At 48.4% G+C, this 16,969-nt stretch overlaps 5 protein-coding genes across 5 annotated transcripts; 2 read left to right on the forward strand and 3 right to left on the reverse strand.

The window, feature by feature from the left end:
- Positions 1 to 117: 117 nt before the first annotated feature.
- Positions 118 to 2,383, forward strand: BDW43DRAFT_321036 (Alpha/Beta hydrolase protein; the record flags this gene model as incomplete). Its single annotated transcript, XM_032049238.1, has 8 exons — positions 118 to 252; positions 307 to 815; positions 928 to 979; positions 1,040 to 1,444; positions 1,509 to 1,650; positions 1,707 to 1,829; positions 1,881 to 2,045; positions 2,100 to 2,383. 8 exons carry the CDS (start codon positions 118 to 120, stop codon positions 2,381 to 2,383), a joined length of 1,815 nt encoding a protein of 604 aa, XP_031897627.1.
- Positions 2,384 to 5,164: 2,781 nt separating this feature from the next.
- On the reverse strand, positions 5,165 to 6,736 carry BDW43DRAFT_321037 (uncharacterized protein; the record flags this gene model as incomplete). Its single annotated transcript, XM_032049239.1, has 3 exons — positions 5,165 to 5,543; positions 5,603 to 6,608; positions 6,676 to 6,736. 3 exons carry the CDS (start codon positions 6,734 to 6,736, stop codon positions 5,252 to 5,254), a joined length of 1,359 nt encoding a protein of 452 aa, XP_031897628.1. The 3' UTR covers positions 5,165 to 5,251.
- Positions 6,737 to 10,233: 3,497 nt separating this feature from the next.
- On the reverse strand, positions 10,234 to 11,694 carry BDW43DRAFT_321041 (putative integral membrane protein PTH11-like; the record flags this gene model as incomplete). The annotated part of the gene is made up of 6 exons (XM_032049240.1): positions 10,234 to 10,712; positions 10,768 to 10,832; positions 10,886 to 11,259; positions 11,309 to 11,376; positions 11,431 to 11,470; positions 11,536 to 11,694. 6 exons carry the CDS (start codon positions 11,692 to 11,694, stop codon positions 10,306 to 10,308), a joined length of 1,113 nt encoding a protein of 370 aa, XP_031897629.1. The 3' UTR covers positions 10,234 to 10,305.
- An 802-nt stretch (positions 11,695 to 12,496) lies between these two features.
- Positions 12,497 to 14,529, forward strand: BDW43DRAFT_302122 (Zn(II)2Cys6 transcription factor; the record flags this gene model as incomplete). Its single annotated transcript, XM_032045187.1, has 3 exons — positions 12,497 to 12,641; positions 12,770 to 13,449; positions 13,534 to 14,529. The coding sequence occupies 3 exons, from the start codon at positions 12,497 to 12,499 to the stop codon at positions 14,527 to 14,529; spliced, it is 1,821 nt and encodes a 606-aa protein (XP_031897630.1).
- Positions 14,530 to 14,672: 143 nt separating this feature from the next.
- BDW43DRAFT_321046 (major facilitator superfamily domain-containing protein) lies at positions 14,673 to 16,691 on the reverse strand (the record flags this gene model as incomplete). The annotated part of the gene is made up of 7 exons (XM_032049241.1): positions 16,434 to 16,691; positions 16,287 to 16,380; positions 16,092 to 16,216; positions 15,770 to 16,028; positions 15,442 to 15,705; positions 14,982 to 15,389; positions 14,673 to 14,900 (listed from the first exon to the last, which is right to left on the reverse strand). The coding sequence occupies exons 1-7, from the start codon at positions 16,577 to 16,579 to the stop codon at positions 14,673 to 14,675; spliced, it is 1,524 nt and encodes a 507-aa protein (XP_031897631.1). The 5' UTR covers positions 16,580 to 16,691.
- Positions 16,692 to 16,969: the final 278 nt, after the last annotated feature.

A 16,969-nucleotide genomic window follows, 5' to 3' on the forward strand; every position in this document is an offset into this window, starting at 1 on the left:
TCATTAAACCAGCGTTTGCATCATGGGGGCGGTGCAGACTGTCATCGAAGTATAAATATGGGCAGTCTGACTATGCGTTACTCAACAAGTACCACGCACGATCATTTCCTCTGAACAATGACAGTGATTATTCTTGCTCTGCTCCTTTGGAGCACTGTGGCCATTGCGCAATCTTACTTCCCTCCTCAACCTAAAGAACTCAAGACGCTTTCATCTTCGCATGTTCGCGGTGCGTCTCTATCGTATAAAAGAGTACGTACACACACCATGCTGAACTTGGGATTAAGGCATTACTAAACCAATCAGACACCTATCTGTTCAACCCCTGACCTACACACCTACAGCGGTTATGTCCGGCTTCCTCCCCAACCAGATGATGCACAACCTCACCTAAGCAATCTTTTCTTCTACTATGCCAAATCCAAGGAAAATAGAACGACCCCGTTGACAATATTTCTTGGCGGTGGCCCTGGCGCAAGCTCTGTGTCCTCCATGATGGCTGAAACAGGGCCTTGTTCCGTAAACCCGGATTCAAATAGCACATTCCCAAATCCCTGGTCTTGGACGCGCGAGTCCGACATCCTATTCATTGATCAGCCAGTTCAAACTGGGTTCTCGTACGATGTGCTCACAAATGCGACTATTGACTACACAACGAGCACAATCACCCCAGTGGAGTTTGGCAAAGGAGACTTCGTTGTGAATCAAACATTTGGCGTTGGTGTATTCGGATCCCAAGACTACAATGGAACAGTAAACTCTACAACGAATGGGGCCAGAGCGCTGTGGGGTTTTATGCAGGTTTGGCTGAATGAGTTAGTCTTCTTATTTCTCCTTCTCTCTATAGCTCCCTCCTCTATCTATTCCTAATCCCTTGTCGGCCATGATTCCATCATCGCCTCCCATCTTCTGTCTAACATCGGACAGATTCCCAGAATACAACTCCCCAGAAAAATCAATCCACATCTGGACCGAATCCGTAAGTCCCCCATACCAACCCGTAAATCGAAGTTTAAACCCGAAATAACCAATATTCCAGTTCGGCGGCCGCTATGGCCCCTCCTACGCATCCTACATCCTCGACCAAAACGCAAAGATCCGCACCAACAAAACCACCCACATCACCTCCCCATCCCAAATCAACATCAAAACCCTAACTATTCACAACGGCTGCACCGACATCATCACCCAGGGTACCTTCTACCCTGAGTTCGCCTACAAAAATACTTACGGCGTCCAAGCAATCACGAAGGAGCAATACGAGGACGCGAAATGGAACCTGACAAAGCCAGGCGGGTGCATGGATATGGCTAGACAATGTCAGAACTTGGAGCGGAAACTGGACCCAGATAACTTTGGGAACAATGCCGAGGTTAATGCTCTGTGCTTTGCCGCGGATGAATACTGCTATGCGAATGTTTTGGCTGTTTATGCGGCTTCTGGAGTGAGTTTTTGCTTCTGTTCCTTGATTGGTTTGGTCACGGGTGAGCATGGATTTACTGTTTCAGCGCGATATTCATGATTTGGCTGAGGCGACCACTACGACTATGCCAGAGGCGTATTCGGACGGGTTTTTGAATCGAAGGTTGGTGAAGGAGGCTCTGGGTGTTCCCGTGGACTTTACAACTAATTCGAATGTGGTTTATAATGGTGAGGGATATTCTATTACTGGGTTGGTTAGCGAAGATAGGTGCTGACTGGTATAGCGTTTTGGAGTACTGGAAACGCGCTCATCACTAGGGGCCATGCGATGGATCATTTCGCGTCGATTATGGAACGAGATGTGAAAGTAAATCTGATATATGGGGATCGGGACTACCTTTGCAATTGTATGCTGTTCATTTTGACTATGTGACATATTAGCTAACGGCGCGATGCAGGGATGGGAGGCGAAAACATCAGTTTATCCATCAACCACAGCCAGTCATTAGGATTCCGCTCAAGCGGATATGCGAATCTCATCACAAATGATACATACGTTGGAGGTGTCGTTCGTCAACATGGGAATCTTTCCTTCATGAGGGTGTTCCAGGCAGGCCATGCCGGTAAGTTGGCTACATAAATATCTCCGTCCTTTCCACCGTTACTAACCCTCACAGCTCCCGCCTTCCAACCGGAGACCATGTTTCGTGTCTTCTCCCGGATCATGAACTCAAAGGATATTGCAACGGGGAATGTGTCTCTATCCGGAGAGCATGCGGGGAAATACCGCACCAAAGGGCCGCACTCGAGCTTCCATATCAAGGATAAGCTTCCTGCACCACCGGCTCCAATTTGTTATACTCTGGACATGCCGACTACCTGCACAGAAGAACAGAAGGCTGCTCTGGTTAATGGAACAGCTATTGTGGAGGATTTCGTGGTGCGGTGGCCGTCATCTTAGATGGATTACTCTTTGGTGGAGGGCTGTTATTAAGGTCTAGTTTACTCAAAGTAGATAGAATATAAGTAGGTAATTCTACCATGCAAAAGATTACCAGCAGCTACCTTCTGCCTGATTCTGCTGCTGCTGCTTTAAGAGTGAGCAGGGCTAGTCAGGTGACTCGCTCACTCCTATTTCTGATAGGAGCTACCGCATTTCATTATTATCCACAGGACAACTCTTAGATGCTCCTCTTTTGCAGAGTGTAATAGCCCAAGTAAGGGAAGGAATTATAGAAACTAGAGAAGAATAGGAAAAGCAGGCTTTAGGGGGTGATTATGGTGGTGAATTGTCGTGCATACTTGCTGGAGGACTCAAAAGTCGAAATAGTCTACCACATCTTCTTTCCGGGCGTTTGTAAGGTTCGTTTTTGATATGAATCTATACGAGACACGTGACCGCTCTAGTGGCTTGGCCGGATCACCAACTCTCCAGCCCCTGAAGGCTTTACCCATTAGATGAAGAGATGAAGAAGCGCTCAAGATAGTTGATATAGTCGTCCATAGAATTGAGTACCTATCGGAATGGCATCCGGTCCTCAGTAGGCTACGTACGTGTAGCTGATACAGTCTCATCCTGCCCATCTTTCCCCTGAGATCACAACAGTTTTTATCCCTTGCTTTTCCTGTTCACTTTAATAAAAGGCAGGGGCGATTCCACAGGCAATTTTCTATGATATATGGCACGACATTCTGTATCCCTGTCTGCTCCATAGATGCATCATACCACTCGGCCAATATCTCGGCAGTTTGCGAAGTTTCCGGGTGTCTAACACCCAAGATCCGCATCTGTAGGGTTCGACACTCCACTATCAAATTAACTGTGCTCATTTTCACCTTAATCCTTTCAAATAAGTGCAATAGTGCCCATGCTCGCTAAAGTAGTCGGGTGTTCATGTCCTAAAACATTTTTGAGCGATTCCATAGAATCAATTGCAACCTGTTCTGCTTTGCTAAGTCGCCCTTGGTTCCTGTAAGTTGAGGTATGGTTACCTGTAGTGATCAAAATATGGGGTTGTCTTTCCCCCAACACTTTTCTGCGGTTTCCTAACTCTCCTTTGAGCACCGTTTCTGCTTTTTCGAACGGCTGGCGATCAACGCAGGTCCCACCTAAGCCATTCATGAGCTCCAAATTAAGGAGAATGCTGGAGACCAAGGCTTTTTTTGCACACATTAACAACGGGTACCCTAGTTTGTTCTGCTTCACGAAATCAACGCTAGCAGCTATGGGCCGATGCCAAATGCCCTGTACTCATCAGGGTGTCCGGGTAATCTGTCCCAAGAACATCGATGTGGATTTGCGTCAACTTTACGAGGATATCTCGAGCCTTCTCCCATTGGCCTTAATGCATATATATCACTGCCAGGTTGCCTGCACTGACCAATGTGTCAGTATGATCATCCCCCAGTACACGTCGTCGGATCCCCATAATATTCAATCCAATTCTTCGAGCGTCTCGCATTCCTAGCTTCTCTCACTTGTGCGAACACTCCTCCAGTCTCTTGCCATTGGCCTTGCTTATGATAGGGAGTTCCAGACATTAAATCACTTTGTAATACTTGTTCAGAGTTTGAATCAGACAATCTCACTCTTGCTTGGATAACTTTGACCAAGATCAGCTTTGAATCAGCATAGTTTCCTATCTCTAACGTCTAAGATGCCACTTTGTCTAACAATGAAGCCCAGACTCTAAGTATGCCCCTGTTCTGGGGTCGTTATGATAAGAATAGTATTGTATGCGAGAAGTCTAAGTGGCGTGTTTTCCAGTCTTCGTATAACTCTTCTGGGAAGTTTCCATAGAGGTGTTGGATGGCCTTTCCCCTCCGTTTTAGAAATTGCCTCAGTCCTTCAAGCCATCTTTTCGTGGTCTCTTAGTGTCCCACGTACATACCAGTCTACCATGGAAGAAAACCAGCAGTAACTATGATCGGCCAGAACTACTGATTCGCATTGTATGGTATCTGAAAAGGCTATTTAAATTACTAAACCGAGCTGAATGTGGCACATTCTTCCCCTTGTATATTGACCACCGCGCTGGGGATACGGACGCCAAAGTTCCCATAGAACTCCTTGAGGTTGAAGGAGCCTATCTTCAAGTTACTGCAATATAAGCTGTTCATCATAAGCGAATTTTGCAAGGCGGGATATCGGAATTTCTATGTTTCATATAGTTGGAAGCCAGAACATTTTGCGTGTTTCTAGTAGCAAGGATGGGGAAATATTTCCTCGAGGCTTATGTATTTAGAACATTTTGGCTTGAAGCCCTTTAACTAGCCTTCTACTGCAGTCTCAAAGCTGTCGTGTGTCAGCATCCCTGTCAGAGAACGTTTTCGGCTACTCTAGCTTGTAAGGCATTCCAGAACGAACGGCATAATAGAAGCAAGTTGGCACGAATACTAGAACCAACCCAGCAAAGTGAAGCTCTGTGAGAGCAGAAAATGACTAACAAGCTTGAACATTTTTAAGGAAGTAACAAAACTGGAGTGAAATCTCACTATAAATCCCTCGAAGACCCTGCTTTTAACATACCTAAGGGCCGAGACTAGATCATATGGTCAGAGGGACCCGATGAATGATCGCGAAGTTCTAAATCAAAGCCAATTGAATCTAACTCTTCACAGAATAGGGGTAGTACGAGAACTCCGGGTTGCTTTTCTTCTTCAGTCTCCTTTTTAGGTCTCGGCTGGCAAGCGTGGTAGGAAGGGAGGGTCTTGCTAGTATTTGTCACTGCGACGTTATAATGCTGACCTCGTTTCTCATCAGAAACATAGGTTGTAAACCAATAAACGCATTCCAATGCCCTCACTACGTATACTAAACCTCTACATATCATTCAATTTCCACAACCGCCCCATCCTCATCGTCTAAAACCGCAGTCACATTCTTGACCCTCCAACCGACAGATTTCTGCTCTATAGCCGCCGCCTCCTCGAGCTCCATTACCCTCCTCGCCGTTTGAGCTGTAGCCCTCGAATCCCAAAGCATCTCCCTCCGCTCACAACTCTCCAACAACCAAATCGCCCTCCGCCGAAGCACCGAATCCCGACACCGCACACCAACAACATACAACGGCGACACAACGCCCAGCGAAAACGAAAACATCCGTTTCCTGGGACACTGACTGTAAAGAAGTAAGCCACCACCAACCGACAAAACACTCAGGAAGACCAAAAAACAAACCTCATCCGACCCAAATACTTCTCCGCAAGAACAACAATCGTCTCAAACTCACTCAAAAAACGATCCCACACATTCTCGGAATCTTGCTCCCGCGTCACGACATCATACATCCTGCCCACCGTATACCAAATCCGCATGAGATCGTGATCGTCCTCGTACATATAGTTTATCTCGGCCTCCGTCTCACGGTGCGGGGATAGCATTATCTGCGTGAAAAGCTTGTACCATCCCTTCAGGTACTGGGTCGTTTGGCTTCTCTCCACGGGCCGATTGGGAACCGGAACGGGGTGATTCTGGATGGCTAGCGCCATATCTAGTCTTTCGTGGAAGATATAGTTCAGGACTCCATCTAGAGAATGATGGACATCTTTTTGGTTGGAGTTGAGGTGGATCTGGGCGAGGACTGAGGAGGGTCGGGCGTCGCCTTGCTTGAGGGTTCGGGAGAGAGAAGTGCCCAGAAGACCGACAAGCTGGTTGTCTAGTCTCGTGAAGAGAAATTTCATGGTTTGTTGGGAGACGACGGTCCAGGGCAATTGGATTTGGCTTTGTTGGAGGATTTCCAGACCAGATTTGATGTGGATAACTGCTGCGCGTCGACAGCCGCGGGTTGATTCGAAGCATGCGAACAGGAGACAGCAGATTAGGGTGATATCGCTGGTGCGGGTTTGTAGGTCTAATCTGAGGATTCGGATAGCCTTGCCGTACTGGCGCATGGCGAATTGGCCGAAGGGGGTTTGGAGGTGGGGGTCGTCGCCATATTCGTAGAGTTGTTGGAGGGCGCTGAAGGAGATGATGGCGCGGGCGAGCGCTTCTTCGGTATGTGAGGCTCGTAGGACGGGGTGCGAGAAGTCGAGGGGGAAGCGATATCTCGTCTGGTGGAGGAAGAAATTGAACGATTGTCGTTCATTGTCGGATGTAAAGAATGAGATAGAGCCCGGGGCGCGGTAGAGCACGACGCGCAGTTTGGGGGTGGATTTTGGGGTGGTCGCGTAGGCGCATTGACGACCTGTCGATTGGCACTTAAAACATATGGGCTTGGTTTCATCGCATTTAATTCTTCGTTTTCTACGTACTGTTAATTCTATTTATTATGATAGAGGAGCGATAGATGTTACATACTTGCAGACGATACATCCGGTCCGCACCTTGCTCCCGCAGATCCGGGTCTGTTTGAAGGATCTCTCCATGAGTTTCTAGGATGAAGATAAACGGGTTGCTAAAAGGACAGTTAGACTGGGATTACGCATGTGGAGAGAAAACTAGCTAGTCTCTTAGAAGTATAGTGAGATACGCTCGAAGTTGCTCCAAATCCTCAAATTAGGGCTTGTATGTTTATCCCACCCCTCCACCAATCGGAACAGAGCTCTCATTCCGCTTACCTTATCTTCACTGCACTACCTCAGGCTACGTTTCAAGGTCGCTCCCTCGGTTTTTACTCACTTTCTTTCTTTACCCAAAGGGTTTAAGCACATATGGATCCGTGAAAGGCGATCAATTTCGTGAAAGAAAAGATGACATATATATGTTAGGCTCAATTAAAAGATACCCCAAGGCCCCATCCGCGTTCCATTACTATCTATTAGGTCCGTAAAAGTATATCCTAGGATTCTCAACTAATGATCCATTCCGTTTTAAACTATTGAATGCATTTTCATTTTATTTTACCATTATCAGTAACTCTTCATCTGTTTTACCGCCAAACCCATTACTCTCTATGCAAGATTTGTGTGCAAACTTGGTGGGTAATTCTTGAGACTGTCCGGGAATATGAGAAGGATTGTGTTGTTCTCCACCGTGTCCTCGGGATGCATCCTCAGATACGGACTGGAGCAAAGCTGCTTCCGAAAACCCACTGCAGAGTATTCCCTCTTCCTTGGCAAGTCGTCGGGCAAGTCGGAAAGCATCCCGATCACTAATTTTGATCCAAGCGCCCGATGCCGTTTGGTCGAAATCCCCGGGCACGAAGTCATACCCAATACACTCCAATTTGTACTCGCTCTTTTCTTCGTTCAATTCCTTTTAAGTGTGCGATGATAGATCCATCAGGATTCACGCCAACAGGGAAGACGTTTCGACCGTTTTCCTTCAGTCCCCTTGCCGCTCCGGCAACAGTTCCTCTCGTTCCAGCTCCTGTTGTCACAATGTTTACCCTCCCTCCTGTTCGATACCAGATTTTCTCTGCCGTTCCGTGCCCATGAGCGCGCGGGTTCTCAGGATTATTGTATTGGTCTAGAATCCATGAATTCGGCGTCTCTTCTTTGAACCGTTTGGCAACATAAGCAATAGGACCGGGAGATTCAATCCAGTCACCAACGGGCATTCTCACACCGGTGGTGCCCAGGGCTCGTAGAAACTGTTGTTTCTCAAGCAGCATCTTCTCTGACAGGACAATAATGCATTTACAGCCCTTGATCGCGGTCATCAGCGCTATTGCTATGCCCCTGTATCAGTATTAGGCAGTTGATCTTTCGAATGGGGTGCTGGGCAGCATACGTATTCTCGTGAGATGCTTCGATAAGAGTATCTCCCGGCTTGGACAATCCATCTAGCTCAGCCTGCTCTACCATGCGCTTCGCAATACGGCCCTTGACGGATCCGACAGGGTCTAAAACCTCAAATTTTGCTCTTATTTGCGCTTTTATACCGACAGATCTTGGGGGACGGTTCAATCGGACAAGGGGCGTACCGCCAATGTGGTCTGCTGCGGAGTCCTAAGTATCGTGTCATTGTGTCGGGACGTAATTTGACATGCAGGTTACCCCCCGAGCAAGGAGTTATTATAAGCAGTTGTAATAAGCGCTTTACATTACGTTAAGCCTTTCAAGGAGCTAGTTCTATGTCGAAACTGGTAGACAGTGAAGACCAAGTTCATTGGAGCGCCCTAATTACATATTACCTGATTAGGTAAACCTTCGTCTCTCGGATCCTAAACGCTAAAAATTCTTTCAACACTATACTGATGATGGAAATACGAAAGGTGCAAGACAATTTCAGTTCCCGTCATGATAGGCGAGCTGCATATTTCATAGGCATCATTCTAGTACTGAGAGAAGAGGGAGGCCGATTCCTGCGAAAGCTGTAACTTTAAGTCTGCACGGTCATATAGAACCGGAGGGAGAACAAGTATGTTAAGTATATTTAGTAGAAGAGCTTAACTGAATTCACATTTTTCGTTGACCTTATCCCTTGCCATATTCACGTCGTAGTGTAGGCTGGTCGTATACGTGTCTTCTCTGCTAAGGAGAGATCCTATCAAGGATGTACATAGCTCTGCGCGGAAAATGAGATCGTGTAATTCAAGGATTTAAGTTGTGCATGGACATTTCATATTACAGTAGACAACAGTTTAATTTCTTAGTTATCCGCGTCTTATCCACGCGCCCTTCGTAGGAAATTACGCCGCTTTCTCACCATTCGCCGCGCTCTAGAAGTACCCCTTAAGAGTATGATCACCTTCTCCCCTGTAAAGCTTTGGATAGTCGTGCCATATTTAAAGATTTAAAGCCATTGGGTACGGAGGAAGCGAACGTAGGTTAAATATCTAGGGCAATGTCCGGTTTTGGAACTCCAGCTGTGCGATCTGGCTTGCGCCTCTGACCACACCCCGTCCAGCACAATACCAGTCCGCAGTATGAGTTGCGCCATATTCAAGGAGCACCTTGTCACATTCTCCATCTCCATTCTGAATAACATCATTTAACGCCGTTCATTCATAACAGCCACTTTGGTAACATTTGCCCCAGAGTCTAGTAATGTCCGTGCAGTATCAGCATATCCGTACCGACAGGCCAAGTGTAACGGTGTCCACTCCCAAGACGGCGTCCACATCTGCACCAGCATCCATGATACTGTATACCCTGTTCAGATTCCTATGCCGGGCTGCAGCTTGTAAGACAGTCTCGCCATTTCTCTCGCATTGATCGACGGGCATGTGGGCGTTCAATGACCTTGGCAGTATGAGGCGCAACCGCTTCCCTATATAGGTGAAAGCGGTTGCCCAGGCAAATTTCAGAGACGAGGTGCTCGTCTGTATAGGGGAGCGGAAACCGCGAGAGCTTGCTGTTCCTGAGCTGAAGAGACAGGATATCTGATTAACTGCAGAGCTAAGAGGTTTGCCAGCTTTAGCTTCGCAAATTGTCGCAGCAGGGACAGACCTGAGCCAGGTGATGCGGAATATCAACGGGGAGGCCTGCAAGAGCGACCATGTTTGAGAACTTGTGTGATGAAATAAGGAGAATCATTCAAAGCATGGAGTGCTCTATGTAGTGATCGGTGGTTTCCGTGGAGAACTGTTGTATCTGCGCCTTAGGGATTTCCCTTTTTGGATGGCCAAGACTTATAGACCAATTTGTGCGACTCGGTATTTGTACAGCCGGGGTTTGGGGGATTGGTGAGATCTCGGATAGGTCCTGTACTAATTTTAGTATCCTAAAATGATATCCTGATCCTGATTCCCGGATTCGGTACTGATCGATTATCAGTAGGTAAGCAGCTGATATGAGTGCTGAGCGGTAATTTGGTAAATACCACCAGACTTCCTATAGCAAAGATCATCGTAAGATATCACTACTGCAGACAGGCCTTTTCAGACGTGGATATCACATTAAATAAGGAAAATAATCCCTAGCAATAAGGGCTGAACATGGCCGCATTCAAGCGTCTAGACCCAAGACAAATGGTGAAATACTCAATCCACCGGTCCATTACCTTTGGAAACCTCGGTCCTCAACACTCGTATGAAACTCCCTCTGCACAGCGATAGCATTACGCGGCATAGGCCTCATCTCGAACGCGTCCGGCTGGGGCTTCATATCGGGGCTATTACTCTGTACATGGGTATGTGTCTCGCTCGAATCCTGCTCATTTGGCATTCGAATCCACCGCTCGCTATCTGTGCTGCGTCGACGTTGACGGCCATGCGATTTGGAGCCGTAGGCTTTGGGATCGTAGCCATATTGTAGGTTGGAGGTCTTGGTTTTCTGTCCGGAGACACTACTGCTGATGTTTTGGGCAGCTTTTTTGAACAATCGGTAGATGATCGGGAGGTTGGCGCAGAGAACTCCACCGAGGGATTCGAAGGCGGATAGAATACCTAGTGGGACACCTTCCCCTTCAGGGTATTAGATTAAGGTAATGAGCTGCGATGGACACTGCATGGAACTTACAAGTTATGTCTGCGGAGCCTTGCGCGACAACGTAGGCCAGACGGGCGGCGCTGATGCCGCAGGTGCTATGAAATTTATCGGTTACTGATGTGATTCCTTGATGTGGGCGTTGACTCACATGAATCCAATGGAGAATATGAAGACGAGAGCAATTTTCTTCCTTAGAGTCGTTCGTACACTCAAGATCACTGGAATGGGAAGGGCGAAGAGGACGAGGTCAGTGACCATATTGGAGCTATTCACAAAGTAGGTGAGTGCCGTGGAGTTCAAGCATTTGCCCTTGACAGTGAGGTCCCAGAATGCATGCAGTGGACGGCATAGGGCACCCATAGTTGCCTCGATAGCGGCGATCCAGACGAGGACGAAGACTGAACATCCTATAACGGTCTTCCTGAACCAAGGTATAGGAAAGATACGGTAATACAGGACGAGGATGCTAAGTTTTGTGGCTGCAAGGAAGATATTGTAAAGGTGGCTAGCGATGTACTCTCCCTGTGTCTACTGTTAGCGGATGGTGGCGGAGCTCATTCACACGACAGACCTTGAGGAATATTTCCAAGTCTTTAAGATCAACAAACTTAGCATGACGACCAAATCCATGTCCCACACCTGTTTCAGTCAGCACATTAAAAGAGCTGGTAGGATAGCTCGAGCCCTTCATACCACAGACCAGAATTGTCACGGAGTATGCCATTTCCAAAGCCTGATAAAGGATCAGCATCCATTGATATATGTATGGATCCAATTTATGTCTGGGGAGGAACGGACGCTTGCCAGGGTGATCAAGTAGTCATCTAGATGCAGGCCGTCTTTTGTTAGTTTGACCCCGAGTCGTAGTGCCGTGCTCGCAACCAAGATGACGGTAGGAACTGTGTATCCCACAATCACCAAAGTCTCTTTCGACGGGGTTCCGTCCCAACTCGCCATACTGGCCTATATTCCCCGGCAAGCACACGGGTTTGCTCCGATATATTGCAGCGCGGCCCCAGCGACAACAGCATGAGAATAGCTTGGACGGACGACTGGCGCTTGTCAAGGAGGGAAAAGAGAAAAGGGGCTCCCTGGGGACTTTAACGGATCATATTTGTTTCTAGTGCTATGAAATCGAGTCCCCGTCGTCAGTCGCATCGTATCGCTTCAGGGGTCAAAATCCTTCAAATCAGGCCAGAAGCCCGTCTAATGTTCTTCTGACTGCTTCCTAGTTTCCTGCATAACTTTATTAGATTCACTCAGAAGGCGGGCCTTTAGGCCTAGACTAATAGTATGCCATGAGGACGACAGGGATCACTGGGAGCGGCATTGTCGTAACGTGAAATACCAGCTCTTGTACGAAATGACAATTTAGGACTACGGAGAAGTCATTTCGGACACGGGCTTGGTCGGGATAGCTGAGACAAGCTTGTGGACGGACCCTAACTATCCATCTAGTGTACGCCATAGCGGCAAATGTGGACCAATGCCCAGATTGACGATCATCCAGAAAGTGAAACCATAGGCTCACAATCAAAAATACGAGTGGCAATGTACCATCTGACTTCTACCGCACCCTCCACTTGCCTCAGTTCCCCCGTTCCCTCAATATTACGCCAGACGCCAAGAGCCCTCATAGAGATCCTGCATTTTACCTTCGTCCCGCTTCCTCCGCACCAGTATTTGGACTGAGCCGTCCCGGCTCTAGGTTTTTTGAGGGATTGAAGCTTGAGCATTATTCGCATTGAGCAAGGACGACATGTTCATGACCTTGTCCATAAGGCCAGAGCTGGCATCCCCACGCTCTGACTCGTCGGATCCATCCTCTCTGAAAGCGCTCAAACCCAAGGTCCGAACTCGCAGTGGCTGCAATACATGCCGACGGAGACGCGTGAAATGCGACGGTACGTGTTGTCCCATATTTCCATTTGCCTTTTCCGGATCGCTCTCCGATTCCCACGTTCGGTCTAGGGCGTTCTTGTCCACCTGCATACGAAATCAAAAGTAGAAGCTCATTCAATTGGTTTGGCAGAAAGCCGTCCCACATGCACACGCTGCAAACGGTCAAAGAACCAATGCAGCTACGAGCTTCAGCTTCAGTGGGAGGATGATATGCGCACGGCTGGAAAGTGTCACGGACGAACAGGGGTTCAGTCGAGAAGAGTTTCTATGCAGCCCCGGCCGGTGGGCGACGGAGAAATCCAAAGATCAACACGGACCAGACGCAAGGATAACTCCCATCCACACGGTGACGGGAACTCCATGTCGATCTGCTCTCCACCTTCGCACAGTCCGTCATCCAGGCCTTGCAGTCAGGTCAGCTATTATGTTCACTACGAGAACTGGAAGAGAGTAGCACGTGTTTCGCGCCCACTTCCAGTGTTACCCTGGAGTGTAGGCATGCCCGATGTGGACGATGTCTGCTTGTCATTTTACGAGTCCGTGATGTGCACTGTTGGGGTTACCATCGACGACGAACGCTTCAACCCCCTGCGCAGCACGGTGATGCGTCTCGTGTTTCGCACTGAGATAGCATATTTTGCTGTTCTCATGGGCAGTGCGCACTACCTGCGATCATTTGAGCGCAGATATGATCTTATTGCGATGCAAATTCGCCAAAGGGTGCTAAGGGGACTACGGCAAGCTTTAATGAAAGAGACTTGGAGTTGGGAAGATGTGTTGGTCCCGACGATCTTTCTGTGTTCTTCAGCGGTATGTGACAGCTCAACGACTGACCCTCTAGCGATCGCCTCTCAAACGATCGACACGCAGATCGATACTGATTATCCCGGTTAGATTTCCAATAGCTGCGACGCTTCCTGGGTGAAGCATCTCACCTGTTTTCGGCTGATCGTGAAAGAGATGAGCCACAGCCTCAGAAGTGCACCTCCTATCCCGCAATTTTTCATCAGCTATTTCTCAGCGCACTTCGTGCTTGCTAAATCGTTATTTCCCATTGACACTGTTGTTGAGGCACCGGCCAACCTAACCGACCGCCGGCCACGCGGGCAAGGAGTGTCGTGGACCTCCACCAAAGCCCTAGCCAAAGTCATGATGTCCGATACTCTTCATGAGATTGACGTGTGGAACGGCCTTAGCAACCACCTCTTGCTCTTGATCAATGAGATTCTCAGTCTAAAGGAAGACGCTCAAACACTTTCCCGCCAGCACCAGGGCATGTCTATCTCCGGGATCGTGGTAGAACAGAAACGAGTAGCGATAGAAAACAAAATCAAAGCCCTCCAAGCAAGTCTGGCTACAACGACGCAGAATTTACCCACGTCATCGCACGAAGACAGTGAATCATCTGAGACCACGCATCGATTTCACCTCCTCCAAAGCACCAGTGAGGCCTACCGCCTAGCCGCCTGCCTCCTTCTCTCCGAAACAGTGACACCTGTCTTCCTTGGATACACCCCAACTAACCGCTATTTGGAGCAAATCAAAGACCCAGTCCAGAAGATGCAGAACGTAGACCATATTTTGTGCCTCGCTAATGAAGTGGTCTCCTCAGTAGACTACCTCCCCGTCTCTTGGCCGCTATGGCCTCTCTTTATCGCCTCCTGCTGCTGTACGCCGGAGGACAATAACAACAAAGCCACAGCGCTCAAAATCTTCCACGCCGCCAGACAAAAAGCACCCTACGAAAACATCCCCCGCGCTCAAACTGTCATCGAGCTCCTCTGGCAGCGCCGTGAACTTCAAACACACAGTGACAAGACCGCGCGAATAGGCCGGTTCGAATGGGAATCCGTACTAGAATTCCTCGGCTGGCAGACTAGTTTTGCCTAGCTTGCCCTTCGCCCTATCGATTATTCTTCGACTATATGTCCCAAATACATTACCTCTGTGTTGTGAAATATCCTTAGAAAAAGAAAAAAACTATAAACACTTCGAAAAGTAACCTGACAAAAGAATTCCACCAGCCCTAAATCCTACAAACAAAACCGGAAATTCTGATTCTGCCAATCCGACACATCCCCATCCCTCTTTTCACCATTACCGCCAGCATCCACAACATCCTCTGCCTCACTCGTCTCAGGCTCAATAACCCTCCCCTGCTTCCGATCCCTCCGCCCATTCTCCCAAGCCATATAAACCCTCAACAAAGTCACATCCACAATGGCAATACAAAAGCACGCCAAAATAGCCGCGAAAGCAGTCTACCCGAACCAGTCAGTCATACATGCAACCCTTATCACCTTAGCCCTAAAAGGGACCTAGGAAGAAGAAGAAAAACTTACATAATAATGCGGCTTCTCATTCTTCTTGAAAAGCTGCGGACCCGCAATATTCCCAACACAATATCCAATAAACAGTATCGCGGTGACGGTACTCTTCTTCGTAAAGCCTGCAAAATTACTCGATACCAGACTTAGACTAAGGGGGAATCCAGCCCCGAAGACTGTCACCAGCCAGACACCCACTAGCCGACCCCATTTCTTCTCGACAGGGAGTTGGCGCATAAGCAGGATGCCGATTAGGCTTACTATGAGCGTGATGATCATCCAGTAGCAGCGGAGGCCACGGAAGCTGTTGCAGGTTAGGGCGCTGGCGAGGAGGAAGGCGAGAGCTACTGCTGCCATGGGGATTGTGTAGAGGAGAGTGTCGAACGTGTTGAAGCCGAAGGAGGCGATTACGAGGCTTGAGAACTAGGCTTTTGAGTTAGTTGTGTTTGAAGAACTGGGGGAGACGAGGTGTTACGTTTGTGACGCCACCGTTGGGGAGGGAGACGAGGAAGTTGTAGATGAAGAGGAGCCAGGTTTTTGGGTCGATGAGGGCTTCGATGAATTGGTCTTTTTTCCATTCACGGCTTTGATAGGTTTGTTGGCTGGCTTGGGCGCGGCGGTAGGCTGGGCCGCGCTGGGTTGGCGAGAGGAATTTTGCGTTCAGGGGTGAGTCTGGGAGGACAAAGAATAGGAAGATCGACCAGACTAGGGTGATGATTCCGAAGATAATGAAGACCCACTATTCATGTAGATTAGCTCGAGAGCCTTAAGCGGGAGGGTATTGTTGAGAACCTGTGACGGACCTGCCATGGGGCTACGCGATTATGGATGTGCCCAATTGCGTAAGAGAGAACTCCTCCGAAGATCGAGGCTACACCGTTTCCAGCGAACCAGATACAGCTTCTCAAGGCGTGTTCGGAGGGTGTATACCACATTCCTACCACGATGGTGAAGCCCGGGCTGATTGCGCTTTCGAATACGCCGAGCAATACACGCAGAGCTGTTATGCCTGCGAAGTTAGAGGCAGCTGCATGGCAGGTCAAGATAATTGCCCAAATTATCCTGGAGGAAAGTCAGTCCCGTTTCGTTAGCCCATGAGGGCTCTATACAAAGTAACAGACTCACATCATGATTGAGAGATACTTTCCGATCGGAAATTTGACAAACCCTAAGGAAACAGGATAGGATGCAACCATGTAACCAAAGTAAAATGCACTAGAGGCCCATGAATACTTCTCCGTATCCATATGCTGTAAACATCATTGAATGTTAGACAAGGATGGTTAGTGACATGCCAAGGAAGGTATAGGTCTAGCATACCGTGCTTTGCAAAAGCCCCAGGATGGAGGTGTAGGACATGGCTGTTTTGTCCAAATATTGCAGCAGATAGGATACAAACATGAGAGGAAGCAGACTAGATGCTATCAGAACTGGGTAGGCCATTTGCACTAGGTGCCAATCACCTACCAAAGGTCGATACGACGGATCATAGCCTTCTCCTCCATAGCCGTCAGAGGCTGCTGCTCATCCACCAATTCACTGGGGCCCTTGGGGAGACTGCCCTGGTCCTCCGACCCGGGTGACTTCAGGTTGCTGTAGTCGGAGGTGGCCATCAAGTCAGTCCAGCTGAGAAATAGAAGACTCTGCTACAACGCTCGTTCCAGAGGCAGAGTGGCAGGAGAAAATCCGAAGTTAAAGAAACGCTGAGAGCAGCGAGATTCTTAAAGGCCCCGCCAGCCCGACGGAATATGTTCCCATACGGTCTTGCTGCAACTAACACCATACAGATTGACATCGACCTAGACCTGGCTTGGGGCATCTCGTTTCCTTAGGTGCATAAACTTCCCTGCTAGAGGACTTAGCTGCATGTAAGCGTAATACCGTCCCGTCTTAAGCATTCCTTCCACTAAACCCGATCAGGAAATGCGAGGGCTCGCTTCGACCTGACCGAAAAGTTGATAGCGCGAGAATAGGCCTAACTTGACCTGCAGGATTCCAAGATT

Source organism: Aspergillus alliaceus, assembly GCF_009176365.1.
Source record: "Aspergillus alliaceus strain CBS 536.65 unplaced genomic scaffold BDW43scaffold_39, whole genome shotgun sequence".
NCBI classification, from domain to species: Eukaryota; Fungi; Ascomycota; class Eurotiomycetes; order Eurotiales; family Aspergillaceae; genus Aspergillus; species Aspergillus alliaceus.